General features: G+C 45.9%; 2 protein-coding genes across 8 annotated transcripts in view; one reads left to right on the top strand and one right to left on the bottom strand.

Moving 5' to 3' along the window:
- Positions 1 to 378: 378 nt before the first annotated feature.
- On the top strand, positions 379 to 20833 carry VASH1 (vasohibin 1). Its single transcript, XM_005479775.4, has 7 exons — positions 379 to 1213; positions 6077 to 6165; positions 7253 to 7309; positions 8322 to 8396; positions 9379 to 9760; positions 10176 to 10288; positions 10880 to 20833. The coding sequence occupies exons 1-7, from the start codon at positions 953 to 955 to the stop codon at positions 10950 to 10952; spliced, it is 1050 nt and encodes a 349-aa protein (XP_005479832.1). The 5' UTR covers positions 379 to 952; the 3' UTR covers positions 10953 to 20833.
- The window catches only part of ANGEL1 (angel homolog 1), a 113097-nt gene continuing 103528 nt past the window's right edge, over positions 13409 to 22977 (bottom strand). For all 7 annotated transcript variants that reach the window (XM_074542574.1, XM_074542575.1, XM_074542573.1 and 4 more), the window contains one exon: positions 13409 to 22293. In XM_074542574.1, coding sequence (XP_074398675.1) covers positions 22124 to 22293 — 170 coding nt within the window. In that variant the 3' untranslated portion in view covers positions 13409 to 22123. The remainder of the gene's footprint in view (positions 22294 to 22977) is intronic.

Genomic DNA, 22977 nt, shown 5'->3' with positions numbered 1-22977 from the left:
GATAAGCGGCGCGGTTCCACAAGAGCCCATCCTTCACCATCGCTTTGTGCTACAGGAGCATCAGAATACGCTCTCCACCCCCCACTGGTCCCTGCCTGGAAAACTCATCTCAGCTCTTCCGTTCCTCACAGCTATATCAACACGGACACCTGCCCCTGGCTCCTAGCAGTGTTTTATGGCCTGCGGGGCCGCCCAGCCCAGCCCAGCCCAGCCCCGGCCCGGCTCAGCCCCGGCCCGGCTCAGCCCCGCCCGTCCCTCACGCCCCGCAGCCCGAGCGCAGACCCCGGCGTGGCCGCCGCTGCCCCTCACGGCGACCCCTCAGCAGCCGCTTCATGGCCCCGCCCCAGCCCCCGGGCGCGCTCCCGCCCTCCGCCCCGCCTCCTTATCGCCCGGCCGCAGACGTCTCCCTTATCGCCCCTATCTGCCTTATCGCCCACGGGCAGCGATACCGCCGCTCGCCCGGCCGCGCCCCTCCAGCGGCAGCCGGGTCCCGCCGCGGCGGTGGGCGCACGCTGAGAGCCGGCCCAGGGCGGAGCAGGGCGGAGGGGAGCGGCGCCCGGCCCCGCCCGGCCCGGCCCCTCCCTGCGCGGGGCTTTGTTCCCCCGCATGCAGCCCCCGCCCGGGAGGCGGCCGTGCCTGCCCGCCCCGCGGAGCGCCCGGGAGGCGGCGCGGCGGGGGCGCCCCGGCGGCAGGCCCGCCCCGCGCGGTGCCCGCCGTCACTGCCGCGGGCGCTCGGGCCGCCGGCGCCTCCCCCGCCGCGGCGGCGGCCTGATGCGGCACCCGGCACCGCCCCGCCCGGCTTTTTCTCCCCTTCTCGCGGCGAGCCCTCCGCTCTGATATCTCCGGGGGCGAGGCGGGGGCGGTGACGCCCCGTGCCCGGAGCGCCGGCCATGCGGGGCGCGGCCCCCGGCGGCCCGGCAGCGGGCGGCAGGCGCTGAGTGCGGGCGCGGCGATGCCGATGCCGGGGGACGACGGGGCCGCGGCGGCCAGGCAGCCCCCGTCCGGCGAGGCGGCGGCACCGCGGGACGAGGAGCAGCAGGAGGAGGAAGGCGAGGAGGATCTTCGCGACGGCGGCGTCCCCTTCTTCGTCAACCGCGGCGGGCTGCCCGTGGATGAGCCCACCTGGGAGCGGATGTGGCGGCATGTGGGCAGGATCCACCCTGAGGGGGAGCGGGTGGCGCAGAGGATCCGGGGCGCCGCCGACCTGCCCAAGGTGAGACCCCCCCACCCCACCCCGGGGCTGCTGCGGCGCGGGGTCCCAGCGGAAGCGCCCGGAGCGGAGCGTCCCCGCCGGGCGGACAGAGGGAAGGGGGAAACGGCGGCATCCCGCTGGGAGGAGGCGCCCGCCTGTGCCCCTAGGAGGCCGGGAGCCCCGGCTCGGGAGCGGGCCCCGGGAAAAACGGGCCCCGGGACTGCTCTTGCTGGAAGCAAAGCCACACTTTAACTTGGAGTGCGAGAGGGCATCTGCGGGGCTCTGCCCTGTCTGGTGCGCCAGCAGCACCCTCTTCTTCTGCGGCCTTGCTGGAAAACGGACTTCAGGTAGCTAATGTGTGAGCAGCCCGCAGGGCAAAGGGGGGGAATGGGCAGTGGCTAAAGAGAAAGACTGGATAAATGATGAAAAGATGAGGAGAGTTAAATTTAGAAGAGCCCAAATACCGGAGGTGGGGGATTGAGACAGACGGAGGTGAGACTTTGCACATGAAGAAATTTGGTTTGGGTACAGTTTCCCACCCCAAAAGGCATTCTGGAACAGAACTGTGTCTGTCAGAAAAGACTTTTGATGCCAAGCATTTTAGAGGAGTTAGCAAACGCTTGCAGAGCTTATTGTTGGTATAGGGTTAGGTATGATTTCCAAGCATACTCCTGGCCTTGTTGCAGAGAACTCTGAAAAGAGGAACCACTGACCATTTCACTGAGCCTTGTACCATACTGAAACATTTCAGTGTGAATTCTTGTGATTGTTGCTATCTGTATTGCATCTCAGCTGGAGAAAAATCTCTCCCTTTTATTGGCATACTGTGAACAAAAGACACTGCAAACATTTGGTGTGTCACTCCATTGGCAGGTTATAAGAGTATTCCCATCACTCTAATAGGGGAAATTCAGATACAAAAAGATGATGCTTTTTCATCTCAGGCTTTTTTAGCAAGGACTTACCTCCTTGGCAAGGTAAGTTGAAGTATGGAAGAACATGCTATTATATACTACACAGACAATCCATACTGCTTTCCATGAGGAATTCTGGAGAAGCATGTGATGCAACATCCTTTGTGCAGTGAAGAGTCAGAGGCATCAGTGGCAGCAGCTGGAGCAAATCCTGAGTCCTGATTACAGTCCCTATTCTAACTCCATTAGACTTATCCTTCCTTTTCAGGTTTCCTTCCTTTCCTGTGACTTTGTCCTGAGCCTAGGTGAAGGCTGAAAACATGTTTCAGATCAGTCAGAACACACACTACCTAGTTTCCTGACCATAAGGATTGATTTGGTCAAAAATGGTGAAGGAAATGGAAAAAGAAGGCGACAAACAAGACTCCAGTGAATGATGGGTGGGGAAATACAGTGTTCAGTCCCTTGTTTTGGTCTTATGTGAAGAAGTTCCCCTGTTCTCACTTTAGAGTCTTCATCCAAGAGGGTTGTAGTTAGGGGACACCAGTGGTCTGAGGTCTTGTGGTAAGAGGCAAATTTGGGCTGTTTTGTTTTGAGGATTGTTGGGTTTTGGGTTGTTGAGGCGTTTTTTGCATCTGCTAGCACCCCTGGGAAATGGATCTGTAAACTGTATTCAGCACTCTGCCACCTGAGATGCCATTCCCAAGCTCACTCAGCACATATAGCTGGGAGGATACTGGAATTCAAGAAACCACAAGGATGGATGAGCTCTGTTTCCTTAGCTCCTTCTTCCCTGTAGGGATGTTTTTTTCTTTGAGGGGTGCTTATCGCTACTTGTCTCCGTGCCATCAAGTTTCTTTGAAAGGCTGGTGCAACAGATGAGAATCAGGGCAGTAAGTGTACTCTGCAAGGCTAGCTCTTTTGAAAAGCCAGGTAGCCAGGTTCTCTCTATGTGCTGGAGGGTGAATAGTCCTTTTTAAGTGTTGGGAATGGCAGGGTGACTTACCTACTCCAAAATTTTGACCATGGATTGTAGCTGGCATTGGTTGCTGGGGAAACAGCTCTCAAAAAAGCTGTCAATAAACTAAAATACTATAAAATGACTGGAGGAGGCTGTGATTAGACACATGTTTACAGATCAGCTTCAGGGGCTGTGTCTCTCACTGGAGTCTGAGAGCTCAGAGAGCTCCTATAGTCTCTATCTCCTTCCAGTAGACTTGGGGTCAATGCCACTCTCCTGTAGGTTGTGTTCTTTCCAGCAACAGGGTGGGGTATTGCCTTGCTTCAAGCTGCTGAAGCCATCTAATGGGTCCAAGCTGGAAGTACAAAGTGATGTGTGCTTGGCTCATAAAGAAATCATGGATTTTAAATGAGATGGTTATGAGGGCAAAGACAGGAAGAGTTGCATCTAATGGATTCAGAACAAGAGAGCCAGAAAAAATAATCTGTTTTTTTCAGTCAGGCTCTCAACCAAGGCTGATACTGCTCCTGTGTTATTTGCAGAAGGAAGAGCAGGGAGGAGCTTGGATACACATGAGTACCATAAAAGAAACTGTTGCTAAACTAGGCTGGCCAGAAGAGCACCTCTGTGATACCGATAAGGGTGGAGCTTTGCCTGAGCCTCGCTCCCATGTGCCTTTCCTCACATACAGCATGGCACACTTGTATATGAAAATCTTGGTTGTTCTTAGAATCCCCTTTCTAAAAGCAGAGTGCCAATCCTTTGCATATAGACAGCCTGCCAGGGTGCATGAATCTAGGAGTGGGGTGATGCAGCTACTCCACACAAGTGATGAGCAACCAAGGGTGTGTTCATTTGGTCTGCTAAGCCTGGCAGAGGTTATCTACTTTGGGAAATCTGGGCTCTCTTCAACTTTCATAACAGCTAAAGGGAAGTCAAAATAGATCTGATTGCCTATTTTTTCTGTTATAAATAAATTCTCTCTGCTTTCTGAAGGACTGTGAAAGCTAACTAATATTTATAGCTCTTTGGAGATATGCCCTGGATGATGCTGGGGAAGAAAAAAGTATAAGGATCTCTTTTCCTGTCAGTGTGGAATTGAGGGATGGAGAACTTATTCCTCTACTTCTGCTTCTATTGTCCTATTAAAATGCTATAGACCTGATGCAAAAAGAAACTGTAGCCCAGTCTGGGCTGCAGGCCCAGATCTGAGAGAGAGCACAGTGTACTTTCATCAGTTTAATTACTTGAGGTGCAGGAGGCTCTTCCACATTAACTAGTCCCCTGCTGAACTGATTGCCATTATGCTGTCTCAGTGTTGTGCAGTCCTTTGAGGAAAAGAGATCGGGGGTCTGTACTAGTAAAGGGAGGAGGAACTACCCAGAATCATTAGTCTCTGCTGTCAACATGCACTTAATGTCTGTCTCCACTGAGAAGCATTAAAGTCTCCATGCTGAAGAAAAAAAAAGCAAAATTAAATAGTCAGCCTGCCCTGATTGTTACCTCTTTCGTTGTTTCTGCCTGGAAATTATTTCCTATGACTCAGTGTGTCAGCTCACAGCATCCAAACTGACTCAGCTCATGCACTACCAGAGATGGCTCCATTCCTGTGCCATTCTCTGGAGCCTTCCCTGCTCCTGCTGCAGCTGAACAAACCCAGTTTCACATCTGCTCCTACCGTGCCTGTGCTGCCCCCTGCGAGTGAGGCAGCTGGTGCCTCTGTGTGATGGGAGAGGCAGCACCTCAAGGTTTAGAGGTCTCTGGTCCTTGTACCGTGGGGGAGCACAAGCAGAGTGCAACCATGTGGCCAGCCAGGAAAGGGAACTGATCTGGCTGAAAGCTACCCATGCTTGCTGGCTCAGCTTTCAGCTGCTCCAGGTGCCTGACCTGGTTCACCAGTCACTTGTACCAACACACAGGAGAGAAGAAGGAGGTGTATGGAAATGAGTGGCCACAGAAATACATGTGAAGGGTGCACTAAGCAGTACCACTGGCTATGAAACCATGTCCAGCAGAGGCAGTTGTGCACAGCAGAGTGGAAGGCTCAAAGGAAGAACTAGCTCTGACTCACTCTTTCATAGCTGTGGATGGGCCAGCTCTGGGGGAAGTCTGAGGAGGAACTGAAATGTTAAAACTGAGAAAAGATGCAGTCTGATATTAGCAAGGTGCATACAAGGCATGAGCTGTCTTTCAGAGAGAAAATATTGGGCTGCTTCTCCAAGCCTATCAGTCATCCCAAACTTGTGTCTTCTTTTTATTTGTCCTGTGGAACAGGTCCCTTCTCTTTCCTTAGAAAGGCTGTGTTCTGGGAATGAGATTTTCTCAGCTGCTGACAAGACTGTGGCTATCCCGTGCAGAGCAAGTGGTGAAAATTATGAGGAAAATCTGACTGGACCCATAAGGCTGAGGCCTCAGAATGGGACAGCAGTCTGAAAGGTGAACATCCAGAAGTCATTCTCTGACCATGTAATTCAAAACACCAGACACTGCAGGGCAGGGAGTCATGCTGTCAAGCCTGTGTCCTAGTCAGTGCCAACTCATCTGAATTGCCAGGAAGCAGTGAAGGACCTTTCTACCCTTGCTTGCAGGACTGTTCCACCCTCTGGTGATATTGGAAAACTCATTGTCCTGTTTTGCCTCTTTCTTTTATTTTTGTTTTGTGCCTTTCAGTTTCAATACTCAAATGAGGCCACGCTCCCTTAGATGATTGCTTTCCTGTCTTGTATCTTGCCTTGTCAGTCAATTCTATCTATTTTGTCCAATGTAACATTGCATAAATGTAAGACCTTTTCACATAGTTTCTCTTGCAGCTCTGTGGTGATGCCTCATTCTGAATCCCTTCCCAATTTCCCTTGTGGAAATAGAGGAATGTTCCTTGTGTGGTTACTTTGGGCAGCAAAAAGGGTCTGGTTTCAGAGGAACATGCTCCCTATAGCTTTGCGCCACTGAGTTCAGCAAGAAGCTGGAGAGGTTTGGAAGAAGTGATTTATGTTCTGCTCCTCATTTCAGATTCCCATACCAAGTGTGCCTGTGTTCCAGCCATCCACCCCCATCCCTGAGCGCCTGGAAGCTGTGCAGCGCTACATCAGGGAGCTTCAGTATCCTTTGCTGTTACCTTGCTCACTGGGGTGATAACCCAGAAGAAAGAGCAAGAGGACTTTCTTTCCCTGTGACAAACAGAAAGGCTCCTCCTGTTGTAACTGGAGGAGAACTGAAACTTGTTCCCTGAAAACAGGAAGCTGGACTTGGGATAATGTTTTCTTTTGCTGCTCCATTTCTTTTCTTTTTTTGCCCAAGTTACCTTCTGGTTCACTGCATGTAACAAATAAGCATGTTGTCAAAGGCCTTTCCCCACTACCCACTCTTCTAGGTCAGTGGCTTTACAGTGGTATTTCATTAAAAACACACATATCTGAGATCCTGACAGCCAAGTGTCAGATGTACTGCAAACTGCATCACCTCATTGTTAAGGTGTGGGTGAGCTGTGGTGATGGGCAAAACTTCTCAGGTCATCCTACTCAATCACTCTTCTCTGTCTAAACAACACTCAGCCACCCTGATTTTATGCATCTGTGGTATGTTGCCCCTTTATATGCAGAGCTGCCTGTGTGGCTGTGTTCTGAGAATGAGATTTCTCCATTCCTGTTTTGCTGGAGAGCAGGTATATGCCATGCAAACAGTCTAATCTCACTGATGAGATACAGATCTATCTCTGGCTTCAGCCCTAATTCAAGGTAAGAAGGCTGACCTTTTGGCATCTCTCACCCATCCAGGGTGGTTGTGCTCTGGATTGGATCCCAGTTAATCTTAGAATAAGGTACCATGAATGTTTCATTGCTCCATGTATTATGTGCAGATTGGAGCAGGAAGAGATTTATCAAACTGTTCTGCCCTGGTAACGGGAAAGCTGAGCAGAGCATGTGCTGTCAGCATAAACCTTTGGGAATTGGAGTGGAAACCCGTGTGTGGGTATGAGGAAGAGAAGAATTGACAAGGAAATACATAAGGAGGATGTGTAAGTGGGGGAAATGCAGAAAAGTGAGGTAGGGATTTTCTTGTGTTGCTGCTACATTTGTGGGATCATGACTCTGCTGTGAGAATAGTAATTAACATGAACGTCTTTCAGACAAGTTTTCTTCAAACTCTACTTTCCGAGCTGCCAAGCCCTTAACTTCTTGCTTCCAGGTACAATCACACTGGGACACAATTCTTTGAGATTAAGAAGAGCAGACCTCTGACTGGGTAAGTGCTGGCAGTCTCTAGAGCATTTAATCCTTTCTTTGTCATTGGAGCCCTGCTATACACACTGCTTTTTCTCCATCCCCTGCCCAAGGTCTAGAGGCACTTAGGGCTTTCATTACTGCAGCTGCATCCTGCTTAGGGTAACTGTATTGTCTGTTGCCTGGGGCATAGCTGTGTCTGGTCTTCCTCAAGAGTAGAGTTTTTTGTCAGGAATCAGTAAATCGAGTAGGCCAAAAATAATATATTGCAAAAATGTGCATATTCTGCCTGCTTCTAATTGGAATGCAACTATATGAACTTCTGGGGGATTCTGAAATTAGGTCCTGCTCTACAAAAACTTTGTTAAAGCCAAGTATCTTTGCAGGTCTGATTTCATAGCTCCTGTGAGTGCTTTTGCAGAATGTAGGCTCACTAAGCTTTTGGTGATTCATACTTGGAATGAGAAAGGGTATTCTCCTCATTGAAGATTTTGGGAACTGCTGTGCCCCAGAAGTCCCTGGCAATAAGCACCTGATGTTCATTGACTCTCTTGAAGAGCATATGGAGAGTCTCCCAAGACTGACTTACTATTGGTCTAGTCCATAGATTTATGTGGGTTTAAATGCCTTGTTTTGTAATCAGTACCATGTCTCCTCCATGGTACTCACTGAATAGAGACTAGGGTTAATGCCAGAGAAGAAGGCCTTATTGTCCTTAAGCCTCGTGTGGCAAACGCTTTGAGGCTTTTACTTGTGGAGACATTGGTGCTGTGGTCTCCCTGAGAACCCAGCTTGGCCAGTAAGTAGTTTTGCTGCAACTCACTGAATGAATTCCTAGGAAGTAACAACAGCATGTGGCAGAGACCTGGTTTGGATTTAATATCTTCTTTAAGAAGATACTTTGTTCTGTTTCCTATCCTCTGTGGACCACCCTCTCTCCTGGAAACCGACCTATAGTACAAAAGGGCTGAACTGGCCACAGTGCATAGCACAAGCCCTAACTGTCCTCATCTTTCCCTTGTCCTACTCTGCAGGCTGATGGACCTGGCCAAAGAAATGACCAAAGAGGCCCTGCCAATAAAATGCCTGGAAGCTGTGATCCTGGGAATGTATCCTTTCCTCTTGGAGTTGTGCATGTCTGCCCATCCTTGTGTTTTTGCCTCTGCTCTCTTGCTTGTGATGCTTTGAGGATGGTGATAATATTGACACCAAGCCCCACATTCCTTTTTTTTTTCCTCCCCAGTTCTCTCACAAAAGACCACCAATGAAATCCAAAACCAAGCAATTCTCTAAAGTATCAGAACAACTTTGGAGTTGCTCCTCCTTCACCAAGAAGGGTGGTGATGCTCTGGTCAGCCATATAAGATTATAAAAGATAAAAGAGGATCTAAAGAGGAGCAAAAACACTAGCTAGAGTTAGGTCAGGAAATCCTTTGTGGATAGCATTGTTCCCTTACTGCCTGTATGTGTTCTGCATTAAAATAACTTATGGATCCTCCCCAACTTCTAATTATGGTGTATGTCACTTACTAGCTTAGGCAATACCTTTATTAGATCTAGATGTGTATTATCTTTAAGTACACATCTTTCCTAGCTATCTTCCAGATTTAGTTTGTGGTACTTGGGCTGTACGTTCTTCATGCACCTGGAGGGGCAGAGATGGTGAAAGAATGGTTCAAAAGCAGCGGTTGGTGAGTTTTTATCCTGAAGGTGTATGAAACAGTAGCTAGTGAAACAGATTAAAACACACCGAGGAATAATGCTGCAGTGTTAACAGTTGGGGAGCTATGGAATACAGTACACTTAAGGTGCTAGCATTGCAACTTCTGCATCACAGAACTGCATCAAAATTAACTTCTCTTTATTGACTCTCTCCTTGAAGAGGCCAAGTCTGTTTTATCCATAACCCAGATGAAAGTAGGGCAGCTTGCAATGAGCTGGGCTCTTGACCTGGAGAACAAATCCTGTCTATGTGATGCCTGAATCAATGGGGAATCTGCTAAGCATGCTGGGAGGGTCTGGAGCAGGTAGGATGTGTCTTGTCAGGAAACTGTTACCACCAGTTATTTCCTGAATAATGGCTGCTGTCAGTTACCTCACCAACAACATGACCACACTGGACCGTTTCCCCATCAGCTTCAAAACGCACTTCTCAGGGAACTACTTCCGACACATCGTGCTGGGGGTGAACTTTGGCGGCCGCTACGGGGCACTGGGCATCAGCCGCCGCGAGGAGCTGATGTACAAAGCACCTGTCTTCCGCACACTGAGCGAACTCATCTTTGACTTCGAGGAGGCCTATCGCCGCTGCTGGCACACGCTGAAAAAGGTGAAGCTGGGCCACTGCGTGTCCCATGACCCACACAGTGTGGAGCAGATTGAGTGGAAGCGCTCCATCCTGGATCTGGACAAGCTAACGCGGGAAGACTTTCGCAAAGAGCTCGAGAGACATGCCCGTGATATGAGGCTGAAGGTAAGCAGCAAGGATGGAGTAACTCACTGCTACATCCACTGCCTTGCCTGGCTGCTTGGTGTACTGGGGGAATGCAGTGACAGAAAACTTTCTACTTCTAGATGTGTGGAGTAGAAAGTGAATTGGAGGCTGGGGCCTCTTTCTTACTGAACACCACCCACTTTATACAGGCTGGTCCCCTAACGGATGCTTGTGCAGTGCTGCAGTTGTGATTAGGTTGGACTGTATACAGTCCTTGGAGCCATAGCTGTCACTGTAACTTGTTTTTTCTGGCTTTTGCATTTTTGATGCACTTGCCTTGCCTTTTTGTCTTTTTTTTTTTTTACACATATAATAAATCATGGTTAGGTTTTGTAGGTTTTGTTATTACTCACATTAAGAGCTCACACAGCTCCTAATTTTATTTTTCTGGCAGATTGGGAAAGGAACTGGACCGCCATCTCCCACCAAGGACAGAAAGAAAGATGTCTCCTCCCCACAAAGAGGTCAGGCCAGCCCCCATCGGCGAAACAGCCGTGGGGACCGACGGTGAGTGAGGCTGCTGGGCAGGAGACCTATCTAGACCATCTGTTTTACTCAGACTCCACCTTGCCATTTGGTTTTGGATTCTTCTGATGTCCTACTGGGTTTCTTTAGAACAGTGGATATTTCTCTGACCTGCAGTAGCATTCTTCCCTAGTCAGTACCATTGTGAGTTTATCATTGCTTAGGGATTTGAGGGGACAGCTGGGGTTTTTGCTTGCTTGTTTTGGCAGGGAGGAGGAGGCAGCTCAAACAGACAGTGATGCTGGTAGCTGACTTTTAACCTTATGCATGGGTCTGAGCTCTGGTGTCTCTCACAGACCTGTGCCTCAAGAGATTCCAAAAATTATTCTGCTGTCAACAAGATTGTTTTCCTGATAATAACCTGGGGTTCTAGAGTGGACCTCCTACTTCCTAACTTGCATTCTGTTCTGTTGAGATCATTGGGAGAATTACTGGAGGCTGCAGAATAATCCTGTCCTCAGTAGTGCAGGATCAGTATGAAGCTCTGTACCTTTTCCTGTGCTGCCATCTCTACGTGCAGCATCACCTGACAGAAAACAGTTTCTGAAGAGCTGTTACCTTCTTTGCTCACAGGCCATCTGGTGAGAAGAAGCCTGCCGATTCCAAAGCCATGCCAGACCTCAATGGGTACCAGATCCGGGTATGAAGAGAGCTGTGCCTTGTGTGCCTGCCTCCACGGACTTCTTGCTGGCCACAGTTGGGACCTGGATCCACCTGCAGTGATTCTGAAAAATGAAACAGGGGAGTGGGAGCAAAAGAGACTGCTGATTTTCCCAGGTGCTTACTAGTGGGCCAGTCCCAGAGCTGGATCCCATGGGTCCCAGAGGATTCGCCTGCCTGTTTCTGGGAGAGGTGACCATCTTAATTCACTTAAGTATTTTTAAAAAAAAAAAAAGGGAAAAAAAGAAAAAAATATGTACATTAGTGGGAGTTCACTTCAGGAAGAATATTAAGTGAGTGAGGTCAGTGGACTTGCTATCTTTACCTTGACAGCAAGTAGATGGAGCATCTTGTCAACAGTACTTCTTCCCTGTGTGCAGTTTTCAACCCCTGCAAGGCCTGCAGGGCTGAGGGAGAAGTGATGCTGGAACAGGATGGCCCCTGAATCTTGTACAAAAACTCCTGGTTTTGTCATTATGAACACTTTGTTTATCATTGCTCTTGTGAGAGTAGGTCTGAATTTGCTCAGCCTGATTTATTGACCATACAAAGTCTTCTTATCCAGAAAAAACACATCTTGTATGTTTAGTCCTGCCTATTTCAAAGTATTTCATTGTCTCTGAGGGGTAGACAGTGGAATGCTAGTGAACTGTTGCTGTAGGCCCTTTGGTGGTTGAGTGGATCGGGATATGCCTATACCACTGCTACATGAAAACAGGCTTAGAGAGCTCAATTGTTCTAGCAATGGAGATGGGGCAAGTGGGGGCTGGTGGAGAACCTGAACTTCACATCATCTGTTCATCAGCCTTCTCTCTACTAACTTCTGGTGGCTGCTACTCAGAAAGCTTGTGGCAGACGCTTCAGTCACTGAGGTACGAGTTTTAAGAGTAAAAAGTTAAAGAAGGATGTAATGATGTGAACAGGTTTTACAACCATTTTTTCCTTTCCACAAGGCTCTTGCTCCTTCCTCCCTGTTGTGTTAGTGCCAGAGTTGCATACACCTGTTTGTGAGAAGGTCTACTCAAGGAAATTGCAGCTGCTTTCCTGCCAGCTCACCTTGGAGCCTCCTGAAAGCAGTTTCCCACCCCAGTGCCAGAGCTGTGCTTGTGTTCCGGCTCTTTGGATAGCTGCAGTATGCAATAGCACCACTTATAGTAACCTTTCCCAAAGGGCTGGGCTGGGCCTTTCTGCCACTTGTGGCCTTACTTCCTATGCTTCTTTTGGGGGAGTGTTGTACTACTGATTCAGCAGTGTAATGCTTGTCAGAAATCTGGAGTATTGTCAGGATCTCTCTGTCTGAGGCCTAGGCCACGGGAACAGTGGGATTTCCAGAAGTCAGAACAGCATGGTCTTAAAGTGATTTGGATGCATGGATCTGGGGGATGCATAAACTGAGCTTGGGAGTGGGAGTATCCTGGAGAGAAACAGTCTTGTTTTATCACAGCACTGACAAGGAGCTACACTTTCTGAAATACCACATATTTAATTTTGTTAGATCTGAGTTTATTCTTTCCTTTGTTTGTTAGAAACATGATGGAGCTTAGCTCTACTAGTTTTTTTGTTACAGTATTCCTGTGCCACATCCTCATAATAAGTAGAGCTATTTTGGTGGCAGAGAATGGATTCTTAACCCCAAACAAATCAGCTCTTCTGCCTAGTTAAAGCAGTTAATCCTCGAAGCACCACCCACAAGCGATTTAACTCAGACCTTACAGGTTCCTAATTGTCCATCCTTAACTGTGATGTAACTTGCAACACGTATCCATACCACTGCAGTCAGTCCTTCCAAGCTCCCTTTGTAGTCTGTACTTTTGTGCTGTACAACCAAGAGGAAAATCTGTAAGAAGGAGGCAGAACTTGCTGCTGAGCCAAGAGAAGGTTAATCCAGAAGAGGATGCCAGTTTCCACAGTACAGTGCAACACCTGTCCACTCCCTTTTATTCCAGCTACATGCAACAACTGAAGTTAACTGCAGCAGGAGCCAAGCACCCATTTGAACGTGTCCTCTGGTCATTTTTGTGTGGCTGTAAATTAACATGTTTAGTGTCTGGATGCTAACAATGATGCAGCCTTTACAGCTAACATCATTGTTAGCATCCAGACACTAAATATGTCAAAAGCTACCTGTAAATAACATGGGCCACTTGGAAGCCACAAACTGCCTTTGCATAATGTTTACTATGCAGCGGACTGAAAGTTCAGATGCCACTGTGAATCATATGATAAATACAAGCAGCAGTCAGCAAGGGGAAACTGACTGTCAGGTTTTGTTATAAAGTGGATGAAATCCAGAATTTAAAGACAATTATAAAAGATGCCTAGAATGCATCTTAACTATGACTTTGTTTCTTCAATTGGTTAGTTAATTCAGAATAACTGGAGAGCTCTTGAGAGTAACTAGTTGTTTAATACAGAGAACATTGAGCTTTTTTAGACAGGGGAAATGTGGGGGTGAGAGGAAGACTGCAACAGATGAGACAAGTGAGGGGTCAGCTGCAAGTTAATGATGCTTTCTTGAGAGCAGGGCAACAGGGGTGTTCAGCAGCATTAGATCACCAAGGCAGAATGGCTTAAAACAAAATGCTTTGTTTGACTTTGTAATTAAGAGCTTTCCTGCAGGATGTAACTGAGGCCAATAGCTTAGAAAAAGCTATTAGCTTAGAAAAAGCAAAGGAAATGGATGTTTAAGATATGAATGACAGGTAGAGTTCAAGGTCTCTTAATCCTCAGCTGCAGCTAGACAAGAACATCCTCTTTCAAGATCTAGTTGCACAATTATATATGTTATGAAGTATTTCATTCTTTGCTTGTATCTAATGTTGATTAACTTCTCAAGATGGATACAGGAGCAGACAGGGTTACTATTTCAGGCCTTTTACTGTGTTTCTCTGTGTAGAATTCCTGCTCCTTACTGTTTCTGTATCTCCAGCTCAGGAAATGGTACAAGAAACTGGAAAAGGACCATAGAGTTCTCCCCTTCTTGCTCTTGCTCCCCCCATCTTTGTAACAGGATGAATCACTTCAATACAAAGCTTTGCTTCCTTCCTAACAAACCAAACGACATCCTTCCATGACAGAGAGAATTAATGCAATCTAGCTTTATGCTGTAAGGAAGCTGAGGGTACAGTGCAAGACAAAGTTTGGCACTTCGACTTCTTTCCTCCCCCACCTACTTGGTCTGGTTTCTGGTCTGTCTGCCTTTAACCATAAGGAAGAAAGGCTGGTGATGAGAGTCTTTTTCACTTCTGCAGGCTTTAGAGCTACACAGAAGGAATGATAATGTAAGTCATACTCCTTTAGTGCCTGCAGAACAAGGAAGATGGATCTCAAGGAGTCCTATTAATTTTTTAATGTTAAATATTAATAGAGTAGCTCATGTAGCTCTGTGATCTAAATTTCACTGTTCAGTAGGTTTCACATGATATCTGTTCTGCAGTACAAGTCCTGTGAACTCTGTGGAAAGGAACTGTGTTTGTACACTAGGAATGGATAGACACTGCCTGCATTGTATGTGAAGCTGAGGTGAGCTTTGAAAGACTTCAACAAATGCTGACCTATTACTGGCAAAACTATTCTAAATGTAATGCAAACCTTGAAATAAGAGCCCCTCTTTATGCTTTTATGTAGACAAGTCCCTTGATACCTGGCCAACTGCAATTTTTTTAATGGACAGATTCATTAATTGAGCAAAACTTTCTGCTACAGCATCACTCTGATACAAACTTTGTATATTAAAGAGCAGGGTTGGGTGTCCATCAGTCTGTGACATACTAACTTTTCTTTTTTTTACTGGTAGAAGCTAAAGGAGTCTTTAGGAAATTGGTGTGTGTTAGCAAGTGTTTTAGGTGGGAGTGGAGTGCTTTTTTTTCAGTTACTATTTTACCTATGGGCCAGGGTATGGGTCAGTACCGTTTCCTTGGATCTATCAGAATAAATGAATCCAGAACTGTAGTTGAAACAGTTTCTGTTCACATAATAGTTGTGTTGCTGTTTTCAAATCTGCTTAACAGGATGAATTTTAAGTATTTCAGGTGAAAGCCTTAATCAGGTGCCTGCCCCCTAAGGCAGATTCATGTGTGGTGTGGTATAGACTGGAATATGACTGCCCTTAAAATTTCAGAGTTTAAGAAACCATAATGAACAGAAGAAAGCTCCTGTTAGCCAAAGGGCAAGAGTCTGGATTAGACTGGCTTGACCTTGCTCCAGTGGCTCTTGCTAGTCACTTCAGGTGGTTGCTCTAGCTACCTGCTTCTTCTGAGTGAAGTATTTCAAGTGGTCCTGATGATCAAACTGTAGGTATAGGCAGGGGGTGTCCCAGGTGTATTGTGTGTGCAAGTCTGGCTGAAATAACACCACACATCCCAGTGGCCTTGCACTGTAGTCCTGACAACATTTAGACCTGCATTATGGATTTATAACTTTACTTAACAAAGCAAGTGCTATTCTGGCTTGATGTTTACTCTCCCAGAGAAAGGTGGAGATGGCCCCTCTACATCCAAGCTGAACTCCTTAAGGAATTTAATATTTTTGTGTGTCTTCTGAGCAGGTGTTTACTTGTATCACAGCCACTCTCCTTCAGTGGTGCCCTGGCCCTTTCTGCTCCAGAGCAACGCAGTTTAGGCTCAGAAGGCTCCTGAATCCCCCATAATCTCTGCAGAGCAGAGTTTCCCTCCAGGTCAGGGTTGAGATGGTGCTAGTGGGACCAGAGCGGTCCCCTTCCATGCACACCAGTATTCCACTCCAGCACCGATAGGGTGCTGCAAAACCATTTACATCTTTATCACTGGTACAGCTCAGAACTAAGAAATTGAAAGTTTCTTTCTTTAAGAACAGTATCATGTGTGTCTTTTTGTAATTAATCAGTGTGGTTCTGTGTTCTTATGTAGCCAACACAGAATTTTTATTTAGATTTAGGTTTTTACTGCACTTCCCATGGCCTTCATGTTGATACTTCTTCCAGCTTCCTTTGACACTTAGACAATAAAATTCCCTCTGTACTGCTCTCAGCTTGTGCAGAGAAAACAAGTTGTCTGTACTGTCCTTCTTTTTGCTTTAAACCTTCCCATTACATGTCAGCAGAAAGTCAAAGCCTTGAGTGATGGTATCAGGCAAATTATGTAGAGATGTCCTTTACTTGGTACACTAGTGGACATGGAAGAACCCTCATCCTCCTTTAATCATCTGAATAGGTGAGTATGTCTGTGCACACAGAGGCAGTTGCCAGAGTAAGTATGTATGTGGCTGTTTAGCAAAGAAATTTAAGTTTTCCCTCTTGAACTGCCATCAGTCAGGCTGGATGGAAAAAAAAATCAGTGCAGGCAGCATGAAAAATTTCACTCTTACAATACACTACCAAACAATACCATAAGGGTTAATATAAACCTCTTCTTGCACTGCTCAACTTGTCTATGTGCAATTCAGTCTCCTTTCCTGGCCTGAAAAGCAATTCTCCTCAAAGTCTGCTTAGTGACTTTCCAGACTAATGACCTCACCAGGACTGCTCAAGACAAATGCTGGGTTAATAAAGGACAGTCAGCTGCAAGATTCAGTGCAAGGATCCCCAGCAAGGGGATCCAACTTTATTCAGGCTATCATCTTTCAGGCATAACATACCCCTTCTCTCTAGGGAAATGAGTAAGAGCTGGGACCAGGGCCAGTATGTAGGCAAGCCTACAGTGTGTATAGGAAAGGAATAAGCATTCTCTGACCTGTTATTCCAAAGAGAAAGGCACATGCAATAGTACATCTTAGCCAAGTTAATTATATGAACTGCTTCTGCCCTGAGGGAAAGCAAATGCACAGTTCTAAGCATCTACTTCGGATGCTTGCTTGAAAACACTCTCTGCTCCATGCCTTACAGATTTTGGTTTAAATCAGGTAACTCCCATATCCCCTATGGATGTATAGATCAGGGTGGAGTGAGAACAGTGAAGCAGCCACAGACTTTCTGCTCCCTCTTACATCAGGCTTTTCCCCTGTGACTGGTTGTCCCTGCAGTTTTAGTTTTCAAGTAAGTTAGAGATTATGCTGCTTGGACCTTAAGTGGAAAATCTTCATTGTGGGAAGGATAAATAATATGTTGAAGCAGAAAATAAATTATAAACCCCAAGAAACAAAAAAACCACACCCTGTCAGTTTTTACACTGAGAGGCCCAAGACTTAAGGTTCTCACATGTCTAAAAGCACACAGAAATTCATTCATGAGAGAGTGAGACTGAGCCTTAAGAGCACCATTCATGCAGCAACTGCAGGATTATGACAGGCAAAGGCATATGACATGCTGTGGATAGCAGGCCATTACAGAATTAAGTTAACCAGGTTTGTTTTCCTGGATTATATTTTTATTTTGGCAAAGAGGGAGTGCTATCTTCTCTCTAACCTCCTTTTAAGGGAGGAAAGGAGGAGAGAAATAACTATAGAATAAATATTGCATTCATCTACTCCCAGTTCAAGAGCAGCTCCAGGCACTGGCCAATAACTAAATATATAGAATAAATATAAGGCTTTGCATCCAGAAAGAAAATAACAAAAAACTGAATAAAATTGCTAAGGTTTGAAGCCAAGGGCTTTTTGGGGTTTTGTTTTTTGGTGGGTTTTTGGTCTTTGGTTTGGTGGGGTTTTTTTTTTTTTGTTCTTTTTCTGGTGTATAGAAATTAAAGACTGGATGGAACAAATACATCTTTTGTTGTAGCATAAGCCAGTGTCTAGCTTAGTCCTCCCATCTGCCAGACTTGGACCTTGAAAGCTGCTGTGTTTGTCTTATCAAAGTTATAAAAAAAATTCCAGCTATTATACAAGAGTACAGAATGTACAGTCTAAATCTGAAAGAAAATAAATAATTTTTTAAATAAATAAAAAGAAAAATATCTTCAAGACTAGAATGACATTTTCAGTGGAAGCAGGAGGTCAACTTGCCTTGACAGGTGATGCCAAACACTTACAGCTGACAAAAGGAGTTAGAGGCATGCCAGCTGTTTAACCTGTCATCCTGGTTATGGTTGTAACAGGTGAGTTCCCTTCAGAAACTCAGTATCATAGTTAGAAACACAATGGAGAATATTCAAATCAGCTTGTGCATTTCAACATGACAGTGCTACAGGAAGCACTACAGGCCAGGCAGCTACAGTCTGGTAAGAAGCAGGTCACAGCCAGCAATTCAATTAGTCTGCACAACAGGAAGCCTGAAAGGAGAAGGTATCCCACTGAGGCTTGTGTGCTCCCCCTTGAGGTAAGCAACAAAAGGGTTCATTTGGATGACCCATGGATATGTCTGCAAATATCTAAACAGTACATCCACTAAATGTTCAATACTGAGGTGGTGGCATTGGGAGCAGTTATTGGACTGCAGCAACACCCTGCTTTGCAGACTGTTTGCCAACACCATCACCAACACATCGTTAGGAGCAGGATCATACCTTGATCCGCTGAGATGCTGAACTTCTGACCTCCTGGAGACTCCTCAGAGCAGACAAACCAAGGTCAAGTATATTTCAGAGCTCTGCCTCCACAAAGCAGGTGGCGTACAGAGCACTAACAATAAATCTGAAACTCCAGTTTTGTTGTTTTATATAACAAGTGTTACTCCCATCTATGTGTTGGTTCCAGAACTCCCAATCCTCCCACTTAATTTTTCAGATGTGAGGAAACCCACTATCTTACATCTTGACACCACGTATATGTTGCATTTATAATAACACTTAGCCCTAGAGAATTGCACCCATAACTTTTAACTGAAGAAATACAGCTGCAGAAAAAATAAACATCAGTAACTCAGAAAGATAACTGGATAGAGTAGTCATGGGAAAACAGCTGCTGGAGAGATAGCTCATAAGAAAAAGGCATGGAGAAAGAAGACCTCAAACAGCAGCCAAGTTTCATTTATTACAAAGAGGAAAGAAGATAGAGCAATTATATTGTTTACCACTCCTCCCATCTCATGTAATTGGGAAAACTGATTATGAAGGGCATCCTCCTGGAGCAATGAACTTAAAACTGAGAAAATGAAGGAAGTCCAACTTCTATCTAAATAGATTAACTAAATACAGCCTAGCAGCTGTGGTGCAAATTAAACTGTTTTTTAGTAAAGATACTTGGCCAAATACTTGATTGTCTCAACAGCTGCATGCTCCTGCAGCTTAGGAGGCTGCTAAGAGGGAATGTACACACACTGCCAGCAGTCTCTGGCATCACTTCCCCTAAGCACCAGTCTCCCTGAACTCTACATCACTACTAAGGTCATGTAGCTGGTAATCACCTCTGTGACACCTTCCCTTTCTGAGCATTCCAGATACTGCTGCTCTACTTTCATAACCATTTACAGATCCCTCTGTAATTCATCAGAAAGTTGTGTTAATGAAAACTCATCATGCATTTAGGTCCAGAAACAGTTTTAAGAGCTACATCTGGAATCTCAGTTCTGCATCCCATTACAATGCTCATTACCACAGGCTCTGATTGTATGTGTGGGTGCTATCCTTTAAGCATCACAAAACACATTATTTTTCTCCCAACAACTATATGCTGGTTGCAATTTTACAGTTAGGAACTTTCTACCAATCCCACCTCCAAACCTCTCCTATAATCCCACACAGTCAAGAGATACTCACAGGTCTCTAGATCCATTTGATATTAACTCCAAATTGCTCTAGAACACAGGGGGTTTTATTTTCCTGAAACAGACCACCTTCATAAGAGTCCATACCAGAGCTCCTGTGACAGTGGTCAAAATAAACACAGAGATCAAGTTTTCAACTCTGCCTTTGTGTCTCTATACAGTCACTAGCCATGGTCCTGCATTTCTGCCACAGTTTCAGCTATGAGTGCCCAACAAAGCATGAGTAAGCCAGGGCTTTAAGAGCTGCAAGTCACCCTGGGAACACTATAACCTCCAGAAAGAAGAATAAGGGGACTTGTAGGCATTGTCCTGGGGTTTCTCTGCATGACTCGATATCCAGTGTTCAAAAACTTAACAATTCCAAGTGCATACCACATTATTTCATGCATGAAAAGAGAAAGCATTAGTTTGACCTGTGCAACATTAGATTTTCCAGCAAAATATAGCTGGAACCTTCAAAGCTCCCTGAGATGCTTCCACGCAATTTGCCCACAAGACAAAGTTTTGGTTTATATAAAATGGAAAGAGCACCTGTGATACTGGAACACAGATCCTCCACCTGAGTTGTATCACAGGACTGACAGGGTGCTTCAGGCAGTGCAGGCACAACCAGTTCGTCTGCTGGTGCATGGTGCACACCTTATGGGTCTCAAGAGAGCTGGAGCTGAGTCTGGCTCTCTTATGGGCAGCTTTCATACATACACACACACACACCCCTCCTCACCAACCGACCTCAGACTCGGGATAGCTAAAGTTCTAAGTGCCAACACTATGTGTCACAAAATTTTTTGTGGTGCTTTTGGTTGGTTGCTGCTAAACCTTTAGTGTCTTCTAAGGTTCCTATTAAAATGTTAACAGCAGGAGGGAGTCATATGCAACCAGGCTGCCTTCTAGCAACCTTTTTGAGCCAGATAGAAAACAAAGCTCTCAGCTCACCCTTTCCAATTTGCCCTCTTTCACCTTGTAGCCAGCAAAACCTTGTCCAGAAAGTCTTCAGAGGTTCAGCAGCCAGAAATACAAGGTGCCACAGTTACTCTGTGGTATTTTCTTAGATTACAGTATTTTATTTTTCAATCAGGAAAGTAACATTTAAAATATCAAAGTCCCTCAATACAGAGCATGAAGAACAAACAATGTTTTAAGTCTCCTGTACTTTCCTGCAAAAACCTGAGGTGGGACCGGATTTCCTGCCTTGTTTGTGAACAGAGGATTCATGTTTCTGCCAATATTGGTTTCTGCCAAGACTGGTTTCATCTCTTAGGGAAAAATTGAGCACCAAATGTCAGGTTGAACTGGGGAATTTACGCTAGGAACAGGTACAGCTTTTGTACTGGACAAAAAGCAGGACACCAAAGGTACACTGGGATCCAAGTGACTGCAGTCTGGGTCCAAGTTACACAGCCCTCCCGTCCCCCCAACACATGTCAAGAGTCAGGAGTTGATCATAAGGGTTCTATCTACACCTAAACATGGCTGGGTGCAGAAGGATGCAGTATGGACTTCAGTGTGGCACAGGAGATGGATACTGAAGGTTGGCTATTGACCCCTGGGCAGGCTGACTGCAATAGGGAGTGCACAAAGAACAGGGCAAGTGACAAGACCAGCTCTTCCATATGATGGCTCTGCTGACTCTCACATGCTTTCCATCTTCATCTCTCTTTTGGGACAACCAGAGTTATAGTGTTCTGGGGTAATCATGCCTTACAGGGTAATTTTTTCCACAAGATATTCACTGTGAGGGTCCTAAATATTTTTGCTAAAAATGACATATTAGGTACCATTCTGAGACTGCTAGAAAGGAAGGAAGCCTTCCCCAAGGCTTCTAGGCTTTTGCTGCAGCTCTAGAGCTGCTGTGAGTGGCTCTGTAGAACCCCTGGTTCCATTCCTGGCAATCCCATTCCCTGGTTGATTAGTCACAGCAAGCAATTTCTTGTAGAAACTGTTATACCACACAAACACTTCTGTCAGCAAGCCAGCCCTTACAGATCATTAAGTAAAAGACATTTCTAAGCAGATCCAATCTAAAAGGCAACACAACAACTAGCCCTGAAAGTACTGAACTATTACTGAGAAATTAAAAGAATGAAAAGAACTTGTTTTGGTGTAAAAGAGTATTGGCATATACAGTCCATGCTCCTTGGTAGCAATTAAACTAACCAAAAGCAGATAGCATTGCCTGTCTCTTTTCCAGCTCCTTGAAAATCTTACACAGGGACAAATAACCATGGGCATTATGTTGGTTTCTGCAGCACAAAAACACCTGCTAACCAAGGCAGTGGAACAAGGATCTCTTAAAGAGATGTCAATGCCTGAATACACCTATCAGCCCACTGGGAACACAGCTCAGGTTTGAAGAGATGCAGAAAATACCAATGCAAAAAGTGCTCCAACTCCCCCATCCCTGCATTTAGTGAGGGTGTGAGGGGAGAAAAGGACTTTTAGGGCATGACAAGGAAAAGGGTTTTCTTGCAAGCAGGTTGTGCAATCCAGAGTCTCGACTGCTGTATTCAGAACAACTTTTCTTTAGGGAAAGGGAACCAACACTAACTCTCTCTGAGGCTGGAGATCTCCAAGCCAAAGCTAGCCAGCAGGCAGAGATGATCAGATGAACAGAAAGGATTTGGTAAGCCATTTGCCATCAAGAGGACATCTTCAGAGAGAAGAGAAAGACGGCCAAGCAGCTTCAGGGCTCCATCCTTGTACAGCCTGCGACCTGACAAAGAAAATGGGAAGAAACATCAACCAGAGACTGGCACCACAGATTAACTCTACACACTCACAGAGGGATGCTTGTCAATCCTCTCCCGTTCTTTCCCTGATAAATGAAGACTGCCTGCACAAACACTACATGCACCCTTGAGCCTAGATGTGAAAGCAGGGTGCACCCTACAATACTGCTGTTCATGGTTTCATATACTTGCAGGCATAGAAAGCAAGAATACACTAAATTCACCAGGTAGTTGCTTACATGAGAAGTTCCTTTCTTGAACTGTGGCCTAGCAATAGCTTCAGATTCTCCCCTGAGGAGGAATTAATCTCTTCATTCCTAACCGGTTCCCCAAACTTGATTCTGACATGACCCAAATCAGCTCCAAGAGAGTTCCTGGATGCATTTACATGCAGTCGTTCATGAACAGAACTCCTGTTTCAGGCAGCAGAGAGAAGGTGCCACTGGAAAAGAACTGAAGTCATCTCCTTCCAAGAACAGCAAGCATGTGGTCTCAGAGTGACCAGAAGTCCAAGCCTTGAACTCAGGACCCAGCACTGCCTGTTAGCAGGAGCACAGGTAAGATACTTATACAGAGGAAAAGAATCTATTCTGTTCTAGCTTCCTCAGAAGTCTACATGAACGTAAGCAGCCTCATTTTTTTCACAGCAAAGATAAACAGTGTCTTCT

Source organism: Zonotrichia albicollis, chromosome 6 (genome assembly GCF_047830755.1).
Source record: "Zonotrichia albicollis isolate bZonAlb1 chromosome 6, bZonAlb1.hap1, whole genome shotgun sequence".
Taxonomy (NCBI): domain Eukaryota; kingdom Metazoa; phylum Chordata; class Aves; order Passeriformes; family Passerellidae; genus Zonotrichia; species Zonotrichia albicollis.
Note: the sequence above shows the minus strand (reverse complement) of the source record. Positions and strands in the feature narration are given on the sequence as shown.